Consider the following 15,251-nt stretch of genomic DNA (forward strand, 5'->3'; position numbering starts at 1 on the left):
TTGACAACTTAATGTATAAACTATTGTTTATCTTAACATGATGACTTATAAATTTTTCAAAAAAGTTGCTTCAAAACCGCAACTCATGCGCCTGAACGCATTATCTGCAGTTCTGCAGTGCTTTAGGTCCGCCAACAGGGCGTATGAGTAACCAGTGTGAGACTTCAAAATTTGTTTCAACCTTTTAAGCTAGCTACATACACTTAAACACAATATATTACCATATGTGTGCACAAAAAAATAACACAACTCATCTTTCACTCACGTTTGGCTGCCGGCTTTGCTTGTTTTGGGTGATTTTTTCAATTTCATGCTAATGAGGAGTTAATAAAAGCTAATACAATGCAAATACAAGCTGCAGTTGGGCGATCAAATTTGATTTGACTGTACGAAAGCGTGTGTTAAACGCAAGTGGTGTGTGTTAAAGAATTAAAAACATTAAAAAATTAATATCAATTAACATATTTATTCGAAATATTTTCGAACTTCAAAGAGCGATGTGAAACTGGCCAACTTTAACGCCTATAAAATTCAAGTGCGGACTTTTGAATATAAAGTCTGCAGCGGATAACACAAACGAACGGTCTCAATTGCGGTGTGTGTTACTCGGAAAAATAAAAATAAAAGTCCGAAATTTTCACAAAAACTCCAAAAAATTGTGTGTGAATTTTTTTATTTTCATTACAATAAATAATTGCGTTAAAATAAAAATGGATTTCCTAAGTTTAATTGACGAGGTCGCCGTGACGGGCCGCGATTTCCATAGCAAATATATTCACTCGCGCACGGAGTCTTATGAGAACCTCAACGAGCTAGATAATTCTTTGAAACTGATCAGCGCCGAAATGCTGAGCGACAAAGTGCTTGCTCAGGAGTTGGATAAAAATGAGAATTTAGAATTGGATCATTATGATGAGGCTGTGCTGACCGAATTGGTGCAGGGCATTTGCATGCAGCAACAAAAGTCGACTTTTGTCAAAATCGTGTCCAAATATTTGAGGTAAATTGCAGAAATTGTTGGTGATAGAATTTAGTGGTGGTTTAAAAAATTAAAATTTAAACAAAACACGGTTATTTGCACAGCACCGTAGCTGTAATACCTCTCTCAAACAAAACAGTTTTACATAGTAGCACTTGACTATGATCGATCCGTTTGTATGACAGCTGTAATATATAGTGCTCCAATCTGAAGAATTTTTTTGAAATCCGCTGGTTTGCTTCGGATAATAATATGTGCCAAATTTCGTGAAGATATCTTATCAAATGGCAAAGTTTTCTTTGCAAGAACTTGGTTTTGACCAATCAGTTTGTATGACAGCTACATGCTAGAGTTGTTCGATCTGAAGAATTTTTTTGATCATTGAACCTTGAATACTGAAAAGCTCTCCGTAGAAGAACTTTAGTTTGATCATTCAGCTTGTTTGATAGCTATAAGATATAGTTGTTCGATCAGAACAGTTTGTTCGGAGGATTTAGCTCTGTGGTGGAGAATAATTTATGCCAAATTTCGTGAAGATATCCTATCAAATAAAAAGTGTTCCGTACAAAAACATTAGTTGGGTTGTTCAGCTTGTTTGACAGTTGTGTGTTAACGTGGACCGATATCGATGGCTCCGACAATTGAACAGTTTCTAGATGAGAAACTGCTCGGGAAAAATATATCTCAAAATTAGTTCACTTATAAAAAGAAGACAGATCTTCTTCTTTATAGGCGTAGACACCGCTTAATCGCTTTAGCCGAGGTTACAACATCGCGCCAGGAGCGCTTGAAGATTCCAAGTGTAGACAGGTTCTTCTCCATCTGGCCTTTCTAACGGAGTGGATGTCTTTCTCTTTCTCTGCTTCCCACGGGAGGGTATTGCCTTAAATATTCTCAGAGCGTGAGCGTTTTCATCCATTCGAACGACATCAATAAACCACCGTAGCCACTGTCTCTTAATTCGCTGAACTATGTCAATGTCCTCGTACAACTTATGGTTCCATCGAATCCGATATTTGGCGTAGCCAATGTCCAAAGAACCATAAATCTTCCGCGAAACCTTTCTCTCGAAAACTCATAACGCCGACTTATCAGATGTATCCATATCATAGCAGGCCGGGGATGATGAGTGACTTGTAGAGTTTGGTCTTTGTTCGTCGAGAGACTTTAGGTTTTAAATGCTTACTCTATTTGAAGTAACACCTGCTGACAAGAGTTATTTTGCGGTGGATTTCGTGGCTGATATTGTTGATGGTGTTCATGTTGGTTCCAAGATAGACGAAATTATATACGACTTTGAAGATGTGACTGTCAACAGTGACTTGGGAGCCAAGTCGTGAAGGTATTAATACGATTCAACCAATTTTTGACATTCAGACATACTGTTATTAAGATAGGATTCTCTACAAATTTATATATCAAATACAGAGCGATATTTTCAGTAAAAGTTCTGAGATCCACATATTCGTTACCTAGGGGCTTTAGGAGTTTTGCTTCGATTTCCGCTTCGAAGACAGATTTGGTACATTCTCGTTCTGTAACAGAAGAATGCTTAAAATCAAATTTAATTGAGGTCCCGAGATGTGTAATCTCACTTTAAAGTGGGCAGTGCCGCCCCAATTTGTTCAATTTCGACACCGGCTTCCATAGAGCCCTCTCACGATTTTAAGGCAACAGATAGTCGGTTATCATGGCGTGATAACGGTCGCCATTGATGGTTACGTTTCCAACGGCATCATTTTTGAAGAAATATGATAATATGTGGGCTCACCAGCCCACAAAGTACATCAAATTGTTGTTTTTGTAGATGAAATGGCAGCTCTTGAACCTATTGAGGTTGCTCTTTGTCCCAAATGCGGCAATTTTGTTTCTTTACATACACATTGATCCAGAAATGGGCCTCATCGCTGAACAAAAATTGGCCCGAAAACGGCGAATCTTCTTGGAACTTTTCAAGAGACCATCGATGTCGATTGGGAAGATCGAGCAGCTTCAGTTCTTACACAAGCGGTAATATGTACGCTTTCAACTTAAAATCTTAGCGTAAAATGCGCCATTCGTTCCATACGTCAGTTCAAGTTGCTGCGAACGGCAGCGACTCAACTCTCCACCGTCTTCGTGTACATAAATGTAAAATATATCAAAAATCTCCACTTCATAAAGAACAATGCACAGCTGCAGTTCTGGACTTAATCTTATCGTTATATATAAACATCCTTCAATAGATCTGTTAACAGATTATATTTTGCTACGTGCCTCTGATTTGCTATAGACAAAGTCAGCTTATTTTAAAAAAAACTTTGTAAACAAACAAAATTAATTTAATTTACGAAAAATATGGAACCTTAAATATCAGAAATCAGAAATGTATCAGCTTTATCAAAATACCTGGTTTTTGGAATTTCGGACTTAATAATTAAACAAGAAAACAAAACAAGTTATTTTTAGAAAACCACAATCATTCATTCATTACTTTTTGCAATCTTTATGGTTTCCATAATTGAAAAAAGTGCTTAATACGTGATTTTAAATCACAGTAGCTCCTAACCAGACTTCGTACTCGCACAGACAAGGCGTAATTCTTAAATTTTATTTGCTTCGGCTGATTAGATAAAATGTTGTGACTCAAAGCGCGTCATGAGTTTTATTTTCTAATTGCACCGCCCGTAAATATTTGTACTACCTGTTTCGTCACACACATACATGCACAGTTTCATGGAAGATAAACTTGAATTTTTTCACGAGATAATACGGCTAGACATTGTACAGTTAGATTATAAAGCGCGAGCCTATTTTTGCTTACGTAGTTTTGAATTTCATGGAAGAATTGTATGTCTGTATGTCAATGATAACTTCATTGACAAATTTACAGTTGTTATTTTGTGAGTTTTTGGGCATTTTATACTTTTTTAAATGTCGTTTATATAATTTAGGGTTTTCTGAAGATATTTATGGCTGCTGTAGTTGGGGATTTATTTCAAGGTTTTCGATATATATATATACATATATTATAATCATAATAATATAATAATTGAATTTAGAGTAGATTATCAGTACACTGTAACATAAAAGTACCCGGAAATTTAAGTAAAAAGCAAGATATTTAATTATAATGCTCTCCATGAATATTCGATCGGAATTCGCATGACCAAGCATGTCCAAAAAGAATTGTTTACGGTAATCTTTTTGAAAAAGACTAATCTTTATCGGGACGAGTCGAACAAGAACGAGTTTCATATCGAAAATATCCACCAAAATCATTCGAAGGGGCTCGTGAGAGATGTCGAGCTCTCTTGTCATCTCTTTAACACTTCTTCTTCTTCTTAATATGCGTAGACACCGCTTACGCGATTATAGCCGAGTTAACAACAGCGCGCCAGTCGTTTCTTCTTTTCGCTACGTGGCGCCAATTGAATATTCCAAGCGAAGCCAGGTCCTTCTCCACTTGGTCCTTCCAACGGAGTGAAGGTCTTCCTCTTCTTCTGTTTCCCCCGGCGGGTACGGCGTCGAATACTTTCAGAGTTGGAGAGTTTTAGTCCATTCGGACAACATAGCCTATCCAGCGTAACACTTTAGCTCTTTAACACTTGCCCGATATGATTTTCCCATATCCTATACTTTTTTTATAATATTTGTATTTTCATCAGTTGAAAAGGTCGAAAGTGTTCCTGAACGAAGCATGTCTCCAACGATCTCTCGACCGTCTTTGAAGGCTGGTATCATTTATCATTTACCCGGAGAATTTAATTACAATTTTCTGGTGCTTTTTCGTCACAATGTATTATTAATAGCAGTACTTAGTATGCAGTTCAGGGTTCGGTAGAAATACATAGATCTCTTTCATAAACTATAGAAGCAATTTGATTATGCTCTGCAGTATTTCGGATGAAATGGCCCAATCGATAATTAATGACGTTCAAGGAACATCTTGAAGACAATTTTTATGACAATCTCGTTTGCTAACTTCAATAAAACCGAAATTTATATCCGTCCGTGTACTATCCTTTTTAATTCTTTGCGCTCTTATTCATGGGCCTATCTATTATTGAAGTTCATTTCCCAATTTTGGTAGATATTCTCATCAAAACACATAATCTAGAAGTCCACTCTTGGCAACATTGTGCCCACTTAATATACTATATATAATGGGTGTGAAATTAAAGAGCACAAAAATGAACGAAGATGAAGATTTAGAATCGAAGCAAAAGAGAGAGCTAAATGGATTCGATCTGTTAAGAGGAATTAAATATTTTCTTCAAAGAACGCCATGTCAGCCACTAAACGATATTTTACATTTACTGCCAAAAGACTTGTTCTGAAAGCAAAAGGCAGCGAAATCAGCTCTTTGACTGAGCGAATCTTCCCTATTCTTCAACTGTAATAATAATTGTTTTATGCCATCTAACAGATTTTCAAAATTCTAAGGACTAAAACTTAAATTTGGTTCACAATATTGGGTTAACTTTCAGAGAAGGCTGGCAAAGAGATGCATTGGACAGGTACACAAGGGTGAGTATCTATACGAATGGATACGAACTATAACAAATAATCGAGTTGCAGGAACAAAAGTACATATAAAAATTGACTTACTTCTACCAGACCACTATAGTGTTCTCCAAGTTGAGATCCCAGCAATTAAAAAAAAAACCTTCTTGTACGGACAAAGTGTGTGCTCACAACAAGAACTATATTTATGTACACAGAAGGCCAGAGGCTTTGAAATCATTAAAGTTCCTTACTGTTTAATGAGAGATAGGTAAAGCATGCCTCGATCTCTTAGTGATTCTAACATCCTATTTCCAAATAAACCTGCAATAGCTTGCTGGACATAGTGATATTCATAGTAACTGTGAAGCAGATGAACTAGCCATAGCAGCGACCACCCTAAAATTAGACTACGAAAGAGAGGGAATTTATATATATGCCTTCAATTCAAAAGGAATACCAAAAAGAACTCTAGTGGAAGTGCTAACAGGTGACAATATAATTGGCAGACATGCCAACAGACTGGTAACGCCACGCAAGGACTATTATAAGTAGAAGCTGTCAAAAGCTTAAAAAGAAGAAGATACCATAGACGATCTTCTATGAGATTGAAAAGCTTCGTATGGGAAATCACAATTAATCGTCGTGGGTTTCTTGACGCTGGCTCGAAGATTTTTGTATTCATAAATGTCGTTCTTCAGCTCGTTGACTCGTACTCCGCGGCGCTGCAGCAGTATGGACAGGGAAACAAATCAGTTTTTACCATTCTAATTTGATTAATGTTATTAAGACCTCAAAAACAACTATAAGCACAAAAAAAGTGCGATTTCTTGAAAATCCCAGACTGACACAACCAGCCAAGTCAGCTGCTTTCAATTAGTATGACGCTAAACAAGCATAAGCCATTGTCAGTCTAATTCTTTTATCGCGAAATCTAAAAATAGCATTTTATTGCTGGCAATACTCGTTTTAAACATTTCCATTATGCAAAGAGTAAATACTGCAAGCGATGGTTATATTTAAACTATTTGAGTAAATATGATATGCGATTTTCCTAATATAATATATTCTGCGCAAAAGCCCGTTGCACGCTTACCAAACTCGTATGTATGTATGTCTAACAATAGATCAAATAACTAAAACGGTTTTAATATGTAACTATATCAATGTATATGTGCATTAGGGTGGGCTGAAAACACGAATCTACTTCTTCTTCAACCGTTAATATCTTTTAAGCCGTTAGGTTTGCGAAAAAATCGCAAAAGACCAGTTTGTAGAGCGTTTAATTTCCAACAATGTCGAAACAACGAAATTTTTTGAAATTGTTTTGAAAGAGTTGAAACCGAAATATGCATTTTTCAAAGCGATAATAAGGAAAAAAAATGGAAAACCGTTAGGCAGAGAACCTTCCAGTTACAATTGAGAGCTCATGCTTGAAGAGTCTTTCTAAGAGGTGTCTATCAAGCTATTTTTCGGAGTACGAAGCGAAAAAATATATTTTTTTTTTATCCACCCTAATGTATATCATTTCACAAGCAAAGATTTTTTGCAAATGAAGCAAACACTTAAGTAGTTTAAGTACTAAAACACTAAATATTTAAGCAAATATTATGTAGATTTTCAGTGGTCAAAAAAAGGCTTCCTCTACCAGTTAATATGTATTTCACTAGCTATGTATTTCCTAATAACTTCACCAAGATGCGCTAATTAACACCTTTCGCCGCGCGCAAACAAAAACCGCTGGCAAACGCTAATAAATATTTATTAAAATTTTAACAGTAATAAAAGTGCTGTTAGTTTGATACAAAAACGCCGATGAAAAAGGGAGCGCTAGGAGGGGCGTGTGGTGTTGGGTTGTTCGCAGGTGAGTGGCGCGCACGAGTCTCACGCTTGCGGGGCTGAGGGCTGAGCTCACTTTACACTACGGTTTATTGGCTTATCGAGGGCTGGGTGGAGGCACGTGTGTTGCGGCTTGTTGTGCCGATCATGAAGCGGCTATATAATTGGCGCACAACGTGGACCTGAAAGTCATTAGCGCGCGTTCCAGCCGACTGTGCACAAGTGCAAACTCATGAGAGCATAACTTTTGGTGATTTAACCAATTATAACAAATCAAAATACGATTAAAAGTGCTCAGCGTTAATTAGATATTGAGAGTAACGTAAATTAATTGCATTTTAACAAGAATTTTTGACAACAAGTTGTTTGAGTAAATAAAAAGTCACGTATACGCCATGGAGATACAAAGCAGTGCAGTTGAGAATTATAGCTTTGGTGGTGTGGGTTTTAAGGAGAAGGATACTTTGGATTTGAGCGCAATTGAAGAGGAAGCTTATGCGAAGAGTGATAGTGAGAGTGATGCGGGAATTATGATTGCGATTGATAAAGTGGATGATGATGGCGTAGAGTCGATAATCGACATTTTACCAACAACTAATGAAACATGCGCTGAGGCTGAAGCGAAAAATCAGTTGGAGAAAAGAGTGGAAGAAGCAAAAGAACTGCAAGAGACCACGCAAATTATCGAGGAAATCATCGAAGGCGTGGCGCTTAATCATAGGCGTGGCACCATTATACGCACCATATCGGCAATTATAAGGTAAATGCAACGTGGCAAGCCACAGAAAACCAAGAATTTTTCTGTTTTGGTCAATGTTAACACATAGCTAAGATACAATGAATGGGACTTCTTAGCGTGGTCATCAGCCTAGATCATCATTTTATTGCAATAATTCGCATAACTGATCAGTGTTGCCATTATTATATAGCATATCGGTAACAATGCCTTGACAAGACTCTTTTGGCGCCATTTTGCTTTATTCGTTTTGTATTTTTAGTGAAATACTATACTTGAATCGTTAGACAATAGCATGAGCGAGTTGCCATACTCTTGAAAATAATAAGTCAAAAAAATAAAAAAAAATTTTAACAAAAAAAATTAAGACTGAGTATTAGTCTGATAAATTTTAAATGGTGGTATAAATTCTTATTATAAAATAAATTTGAGTTGAGTTGCCACCAGTTTAAAAATTTTAAATGCATGAGAAATATATGGACTTATTACAGTAAGGAGAACAAAATTGTTTACAAAATATAGCTGTCCGAAAAAAAGTTTTTTTGAGCTGAAGTTGATTTAGCCATGTGTGTCTGTCCGTCCGTCTGTATGTACATATATACGTGAACTAGTTCCTCAGTTTTTGAGATATCGTACTGAAATTTTGTACAAGTAATTTTCTATCCAAAAAGCCTCTCATTTGTCGGAGTCGCGGTTATCGGAACACTATAGCATATAGCTGCCATACAAACTGAACAATCAAAGCCGAGTCTTTGTATGAAAAATTTTTTTATTTGACAGAATTCCTTCACAAAATTAAGCACAGCTCATTGCTCTAAGAAACGCCACAATATCTGAAGAAAACTCTTAGATCGGGCCACTATGTCTTATAGCTGCCATACAAACTGAACAATCAAAACCCAGTCTTTGTATGAAAACCTTTTTTATTTTAAAAGATTTCTTCACAAAATTAAATACAGCTGATTGTCCAAAGGAACACTACAATATATGAAGAACACTTTCAGATCGGGCCACGATAGCATATAGCTGCCATACAAACTGCGCGATCAAAGTTCAATTCAAGTTGTAATATGAAAACGTCTTATATGTAAAGGATACTGTAGCTTCGTTGCAAGCGAAGTTAGCTTTTTTCTTATTTATTATGTCATCACTTAGCAATATTATATTTTTGTGGTTACCATTTAACTGTCGCACAGTGTCTTCAGACAACTTATCGCTTCGTGTGACAATCGCGCAATGTCAAGTGGCGTCGTTTGGCACGCGTCACCTACGATTATATATGTATAACAACACATGGATGTACATACATATGTGTGAGTGAGTGTACACAAGTTAGTGTTTACCAAAAAAAAAAAATATAATAAAATTCTCTGCTTAATGGGTTAATTGTTGTCAAGCTATTTGGCAAATTTAATGTCTATCAATCTGAGCACACATATATATCAATACATACATATATATATACACACAATTTGTTATATGTTTTTATGTATACTTGTTGTACATACTTTTGTACATACATACATACATACCAGACAGCAAACACATTTGAAAACAAGTAATATTCAAATTAATTGCATTAATTTGTTCATATTATTTGATTTCAAGTGTCTTTTAAATACCGTTACTTGTATGTACAATGTCTTTTCGTTTTCTGTTTTTTTGCCAACAACAACGAATTCGCTTTGGTGTAGCCTACAGAAGCGCTTCTTATCGATGCGACCGTGAGTAATTCCATTCCAAAAACAAAAAAAAAGCAAAAATATTTCAAATTTTAATTTTTTTAATTCTTACAAATAAATTTTGTGCCTTTTCTTCTTAGTAAAACTTTATTCATTTCTATAAACACCGTTATTTATATAACTACATTTTCATAAAATCCATTATTAAAGCATTATCTGCGCCTAAAATGAAGTAATTTCGTTTACCATTCCGTTATATTGAAATACTTTAACTCATGTTGTTGTTATTGCTGTTGAATTGATTGTAGTAATTGCTCCTGTGAGCGGCATTTTTTCCATTGTGTAGTTTTGAAAATTTTCTTTAGTATTTAGTTAACCGTTATTTTTGTAATTTGTATTTGTTATTGCGTGTGTTTTGGCCCGTGTTGAGTTTTAAATACTTGTTTTTCAAATTTTTTGTATTCACAGTCTGTCCGTTGCTTTTTATCAAGATAATACATTTTCAGTTCGTAATCAATTTAGTTTCGTATTAGCTTCGAAAACTTAGTTTTCTGCTTTCTTAAACGCGTTGTTTTGCTTAAATAATTTTGTTATTGTTGTTGTAACAATATACACCACATACATACATTCAAAGAAATTCTATGATTAGCACTGCAGGTTCTAACGTATATATGGGCGGTACAGACTCTGATGAAAACGAGCCAACAGATGGGTAAGGGTTTAGACAAATATACACTTAAAAAAAATATTTTCAAAATTAAAAAAAAAATATATATTTTCAAAATTTAAATTTTTTTCTTTTTTGTGTGAAGTATTAATAAAAAAATTACTTATAATAAATATTGCTTATTTATTTCGATATAAAATGCAAACAATTATATACATATGTATATGGAAATAAAATATATACAGGGTGGTTTGATTTATCAGTGCTCTCACGCCGAATTAAATGAAATCTTCATTGATTGTTCTTGTTTAAAGACGATCATACGATTAGGAATGCTTTATAAAACAAATACAAATTTAATCTCAATAAAAATTTTTAAAAAAATTAATTACGATTTTGAATTTTTTTAAACTAAATTTCCAACATTTAATTCCGATTTTCGGATTAAAGAATAAAATTTCCAATCTCAAAAAAAAAATGTTAAAATCAGTTAATTACGATTTTGGAATTTTTTAAACTAAATTTCCAACATTTAATTCCGATTTTCGGATTAAAGAATAAAATTACCAATTTTCTATCGAACATTTTTTTATTAAAAACTATTTCATCATCATCATTTTGGCATTCAAAATATAATTTTCAATATATAAATCCGAATTTGTGATTCAAAATTAAATTTTCAATATTCAGTTCAGATTTTAGGATTCAAAATTAAATATGAAATTTTTACTCAACATTTTTTTAAATTATAATTAATTAAAATAAAATTTCCGACTTTTAATTTCGATTATGAGATTTAAAATAAATTTCGAAACATTTTATACCGATTTTCATATTCAAAATTATATTTTCAATATTTAATCAAAAATTTTTAATTGAAAAATATTTCATTCATCACGGTTTTGGCATTCAAAATTAAATTTCGAACTTGAAATGCAATTTTTGAATGTTCTTAATTAAATTCCGATTTTTGGAATCAAAATTATGTTTCCAACTTTCTATTCCGATTTTTGGATTTCAAAATTCAATTTCCAACATTCAGATCCGAATTTCGGATTACATTCAAAATATAATTTCCAATTTTCAATATCATATCTTTTAATTGAAAAACATTTAATTCAACATGATTTTTGGATTTCAAAATTCAATTTCCAACATTCAGATCCGAATTTCGGATTACATTCAAAATAAAATTTCCAATTTTCAATATCATATCTTTTAATTGAAAAACATTTAATTCAACATGATTTCGGTATTCAAAATTAAATTTCCAACATTCAGATCCGAATTTCGGATTACATTCAAAATAAAATTTCCAATTTTCAATATCATATCTTTTAATTAAAAAACATTTAATTCAACATGATTTTTGGATTTCAAAATTCAATTTCCAACATTCAGATCCGAATTTCGGATTACATTCAAAATAAAATTTCCAATTTTCAATATCATATCTTTTAATTGAAAAACATTTAATTCAACATGATTTTTGGATTTCAAAATTCAATTTCCAACATTCAGATCCGAATTTCGGATTACATTCAAAATAAAATTTCTAATTTTCAATATCATATCTTTTAATTGAAAAACATTTAATTCAACATGATTTCGGTATTCAAAATTAAATTTCAAATTTTTAATTCCAATTTTCGAATTCAAAACTAAATTTCCAAAATTTAATCACGATTTCGAAATTAAAAATATTATTTTCAATTTTTTTTTGAAAATTTTTTAGTTGCAAAATATTTCATTCATCATGAATTTGGGATTAAAAATTAAATTTCTATTTCTTTTATATAATTTCAAATTTTTAATTTCGATTTTCTGATTAAATAATTAAGTTAAATTTAAAAATTAAGCATTGGATTAAAAACTATATTTCGAACTTTGAATTCCAATTTTGAAATTTAAAATTTAATTTGCAATATTTAATTACGGTTTTGGTATACAAAATAATATTTCCAATGATTAATCCAAAATTTTTTAGTAGAAAAGTACTAAATATGATTTTAAGATTCAAAATTTAATTTCAAACTTATTATATTAATTTTCGGATTCAAAACTTCCAACATTTAAGTACGATTTCGAAACTTTTCCAATTGTTAATGCCAAATTTTTGAGTTTCAAAATATTTCTTTCATCATAATTTTGGCATTCAAAATTCAATTTCCAAAGTTTAATTCCGATTTTCGGAATTTTCAAATTTTAACCCAAAATTTTTCAATTTAAAAATTAAAAGAATATTTTTTTGGAAAAAAGACTACAAAAAATATATGGTACATTTGAGCCACACAGGTGTGTTCGTCTCCTTTAAGGCATGAGCTCAAAAATTTCCATAAAATTCAATGCAGACAAAGCACTGATTAGCATGTCGCTCATCTATTATCATCTCAAAACAACATTCATTAACGTTTTGAGTGCAAATTCTTGGCAAATTTCTCACCTAGATTAGTCTTAGCCTAAGATAAGGTAATACTCATATTCACGCATACCTTTTCTCATACAATTGCATGATTGCTGTGTATGAGTGTATACTTGATAATGTATTGCAGCAAAAACCGTTAGTTAAGTGACGTTTACGAAATGCACTTAAATCTCAAAAAGTGTGCAAACATTTCCTTTCACATTCAACTGCCTGCATTTGCACGCGTCCATATCTCTGCTCTTCACTCAGGCATACTCGATGGCATGGACACTGCAGAAGTGCAGACATACATACAAACAAATGTTATGTTATTTGATTGATATGCCCGTTACTTATGCACAAGTACCTCAAGTATGTAGTTGTTGGTTTTTTGAGCCAAATCTTTGCTACCTTTTTCACATATGTACATACATATAGACAAACATACGTAGAAATTGTAACAAACGAGTGGTTACATACTAACAACATATAAACATAAGTATATACTTATACATATATACTCGTATATAGCCATGTACATATCTTCTCCATACATACATACATACATGTAAACATTTGCTGGTATCCACATATATTTGTATGTATGTGTGTGCATGTATTACATACATATGTACCAGCCGATGTTAAGCTGCCCACATGTCTAACTAACAGATTTTCACTCTGCTAACTTTTGACACATTGCTACTAACTAATGCTCGAAAATTAGACTAGCAAAACAAAGCAACACTTACCAACAACTCGCTAATTAATTTCTTTACTTTTAATTTTTTTTTTGCAAATGCTTTCGTCGAATAACAACAGTCATCGGGAGCAGGAGCAACGCAACGCCGAAGATGTGCTTTTCGATATGTTCTACAATGAGGAGACCGGTCTTATATCGATGGGCAAATTTTTGGCCGCCCTCAAGACGACCGGCATTAGGCGCAGCGATCCACGCATACGCGAACTGATGGAGAATTTGAAGAAGGTGCATAAATTGTCGAATTATGAGACTGGCTCGTCGGCGGAAACGCAAAACTTGAATCGTGAAACATTTAAAGCGTAAGTAAGATTGAATAATCACAAAAAAATGTAAATAAAAATAAAAATCGTTGTGGATTTGCATTCCATCAGCACCACCAATCACTTGCCTACCGCCAACCGAAGCGCGACATTGCTCTAGGGCTCGCCATGCTCTATTTTAAAGACCTGATTATGAGTCTTCATACTTTGGCAACCTCTAGGGACTCGAAACCGTCTATTAGGTTGCTCAAGCACTTTAGTTCGCCTATTAGATGTTATGTGCTTCCATTAAAACCATAAATCAACCGTCTAGCACCCCCGAGTGCGCTACAATTCTCTAACGACTTTGTATTCGTAAAAACCGAAAGGAATCACGAACTTTTTTTTCCTATAATATTATGCTGAAAAGGATTTTTTGGCCATAGAGCTTTCTATTTTATAGCACACTGTACTGTATTTTGTATTTTATTGGACAAATGAAGAGACAAGTTTCCAACCCATAGCTGAGAGCTTTTATCACTAGTCTTTGCAGGCCAAAATGAAATAGATGGCATTTTTAAGAGCCCTTAAATTGATATTCGATAATTTTTAAGATTCCATACAGCTCAAATAGCTGTCTTCCTACCCGTAGGACCACAATTTTTAAGCTAAATCTTTGGAAGTCAATGAATATTCAGGAAGTCTTACCAGTTTTTCGAAAACTTCTTGTTAGTAGCTATCGGAGTGGATGCATACCACCCAAAGAGAAGCCTCGTTAAAATACAATCTGCCACTTCTGCTTGAAAAACACAACAGTGTCTAGCAGTCTGATACAAGAGTTGGTTGATAGCTACCGGCAGAAGATTCCCTCTCAAAGCCTCCACTAGAGTTTCGATCTATCCATGAAAAAGCACTCCACCCCACCCACATATCTCTCAGAGGTATGTGTGTAGAGAAGAAGCCGCTGGGAGTAGATTCCGTGGCGCAGTAGTCCAAGTTATAAAAGATGCAATCGAATTGCGACAATATTTCGGAATGTCCTACTCTGGGACTTAATATGTGTGGCTTCCCGCAGTCCCGGGTGCTATGTGTAAAATAGCATCAAGTGCCATCGTTGGTGTTGCACATAGTACACCGCTAATGCCAATGAGAGTCGCTCGTTGAACATGTTCCAGCTATTTAGCGAGTGTGGCTTTGCCGAGGGCCCTCCAACAGACCAATACACAATAGAATAGTATTTGGTTAATAGCGGTTTCGTAAAGCCAAAGCACATTTTTGGTAAGGGATCCCACTATATCCCAATAGCTGCTTTCCAGCAATACAGAACAACCAGTGCCTTCCTCACCTTCTTCATAATCTTGTTCCTTGATTACTTTTATAAAGGATGTGACCCACGTATTTCACCTTTTCAACAGGGTCGAGAACCACCCAATGAGAGAAAGGCTGCCTCCGGGTTT

The 15,251-nt window shown here is 34.1% G+C and overlaps 1 protein-coding gene across 4 annotated transcripts in view; it reads left to right on the plus strand.

Annotated features, from left to right (window-relative positions):
* The window catches only part of LOC120771403 (glutaminase liver isoform, mitochondrial), a 60,767-nt gene that overhangs the window by 39,889 nt on the left and 5,627 nt on the right, over positions 1-15,251 (plus strand). Inside the window, exons 3-5 of one of the 4 annotated variants that reach the window (XM_040099375.1) lie at positions 9,734-9,763; positions 10,371-10,433; positions 13,615-13,854. In XM_040099375.1, the coding sequence (XP_039955309.1) occupies positions 9,734-9,763; positions 10,371-10,433; positions 13,615-13,854 (333 nt within the window). Of the gene's footprint in view, positions 1-7,561; positions 8,064-9,733; positions 9,764-10,370; positions 10,434-13,614; positions 13,855-15,251 lie in introns of those variants that run through there. The other 3 variants (XM_040099376.1, XM_040099378.1, XM_040099377.1) reach the window with 3 other exon arrangements.

The sequence above is a fragment of the Bactrocera tryoni genome, chromosome 3, assembly GCF_016617805.1.
Source record: "Bactrocera tryoni isolate S06 chromosome 3, CSIRO_BtryS06_freeze2, whole genome shotgun sequence".
NCBI lineage: Eukaryota > Metazoa > Arthropoda > Insecta > Diptera > Tephritidae > Bactrocera > Bactrocera tryoni.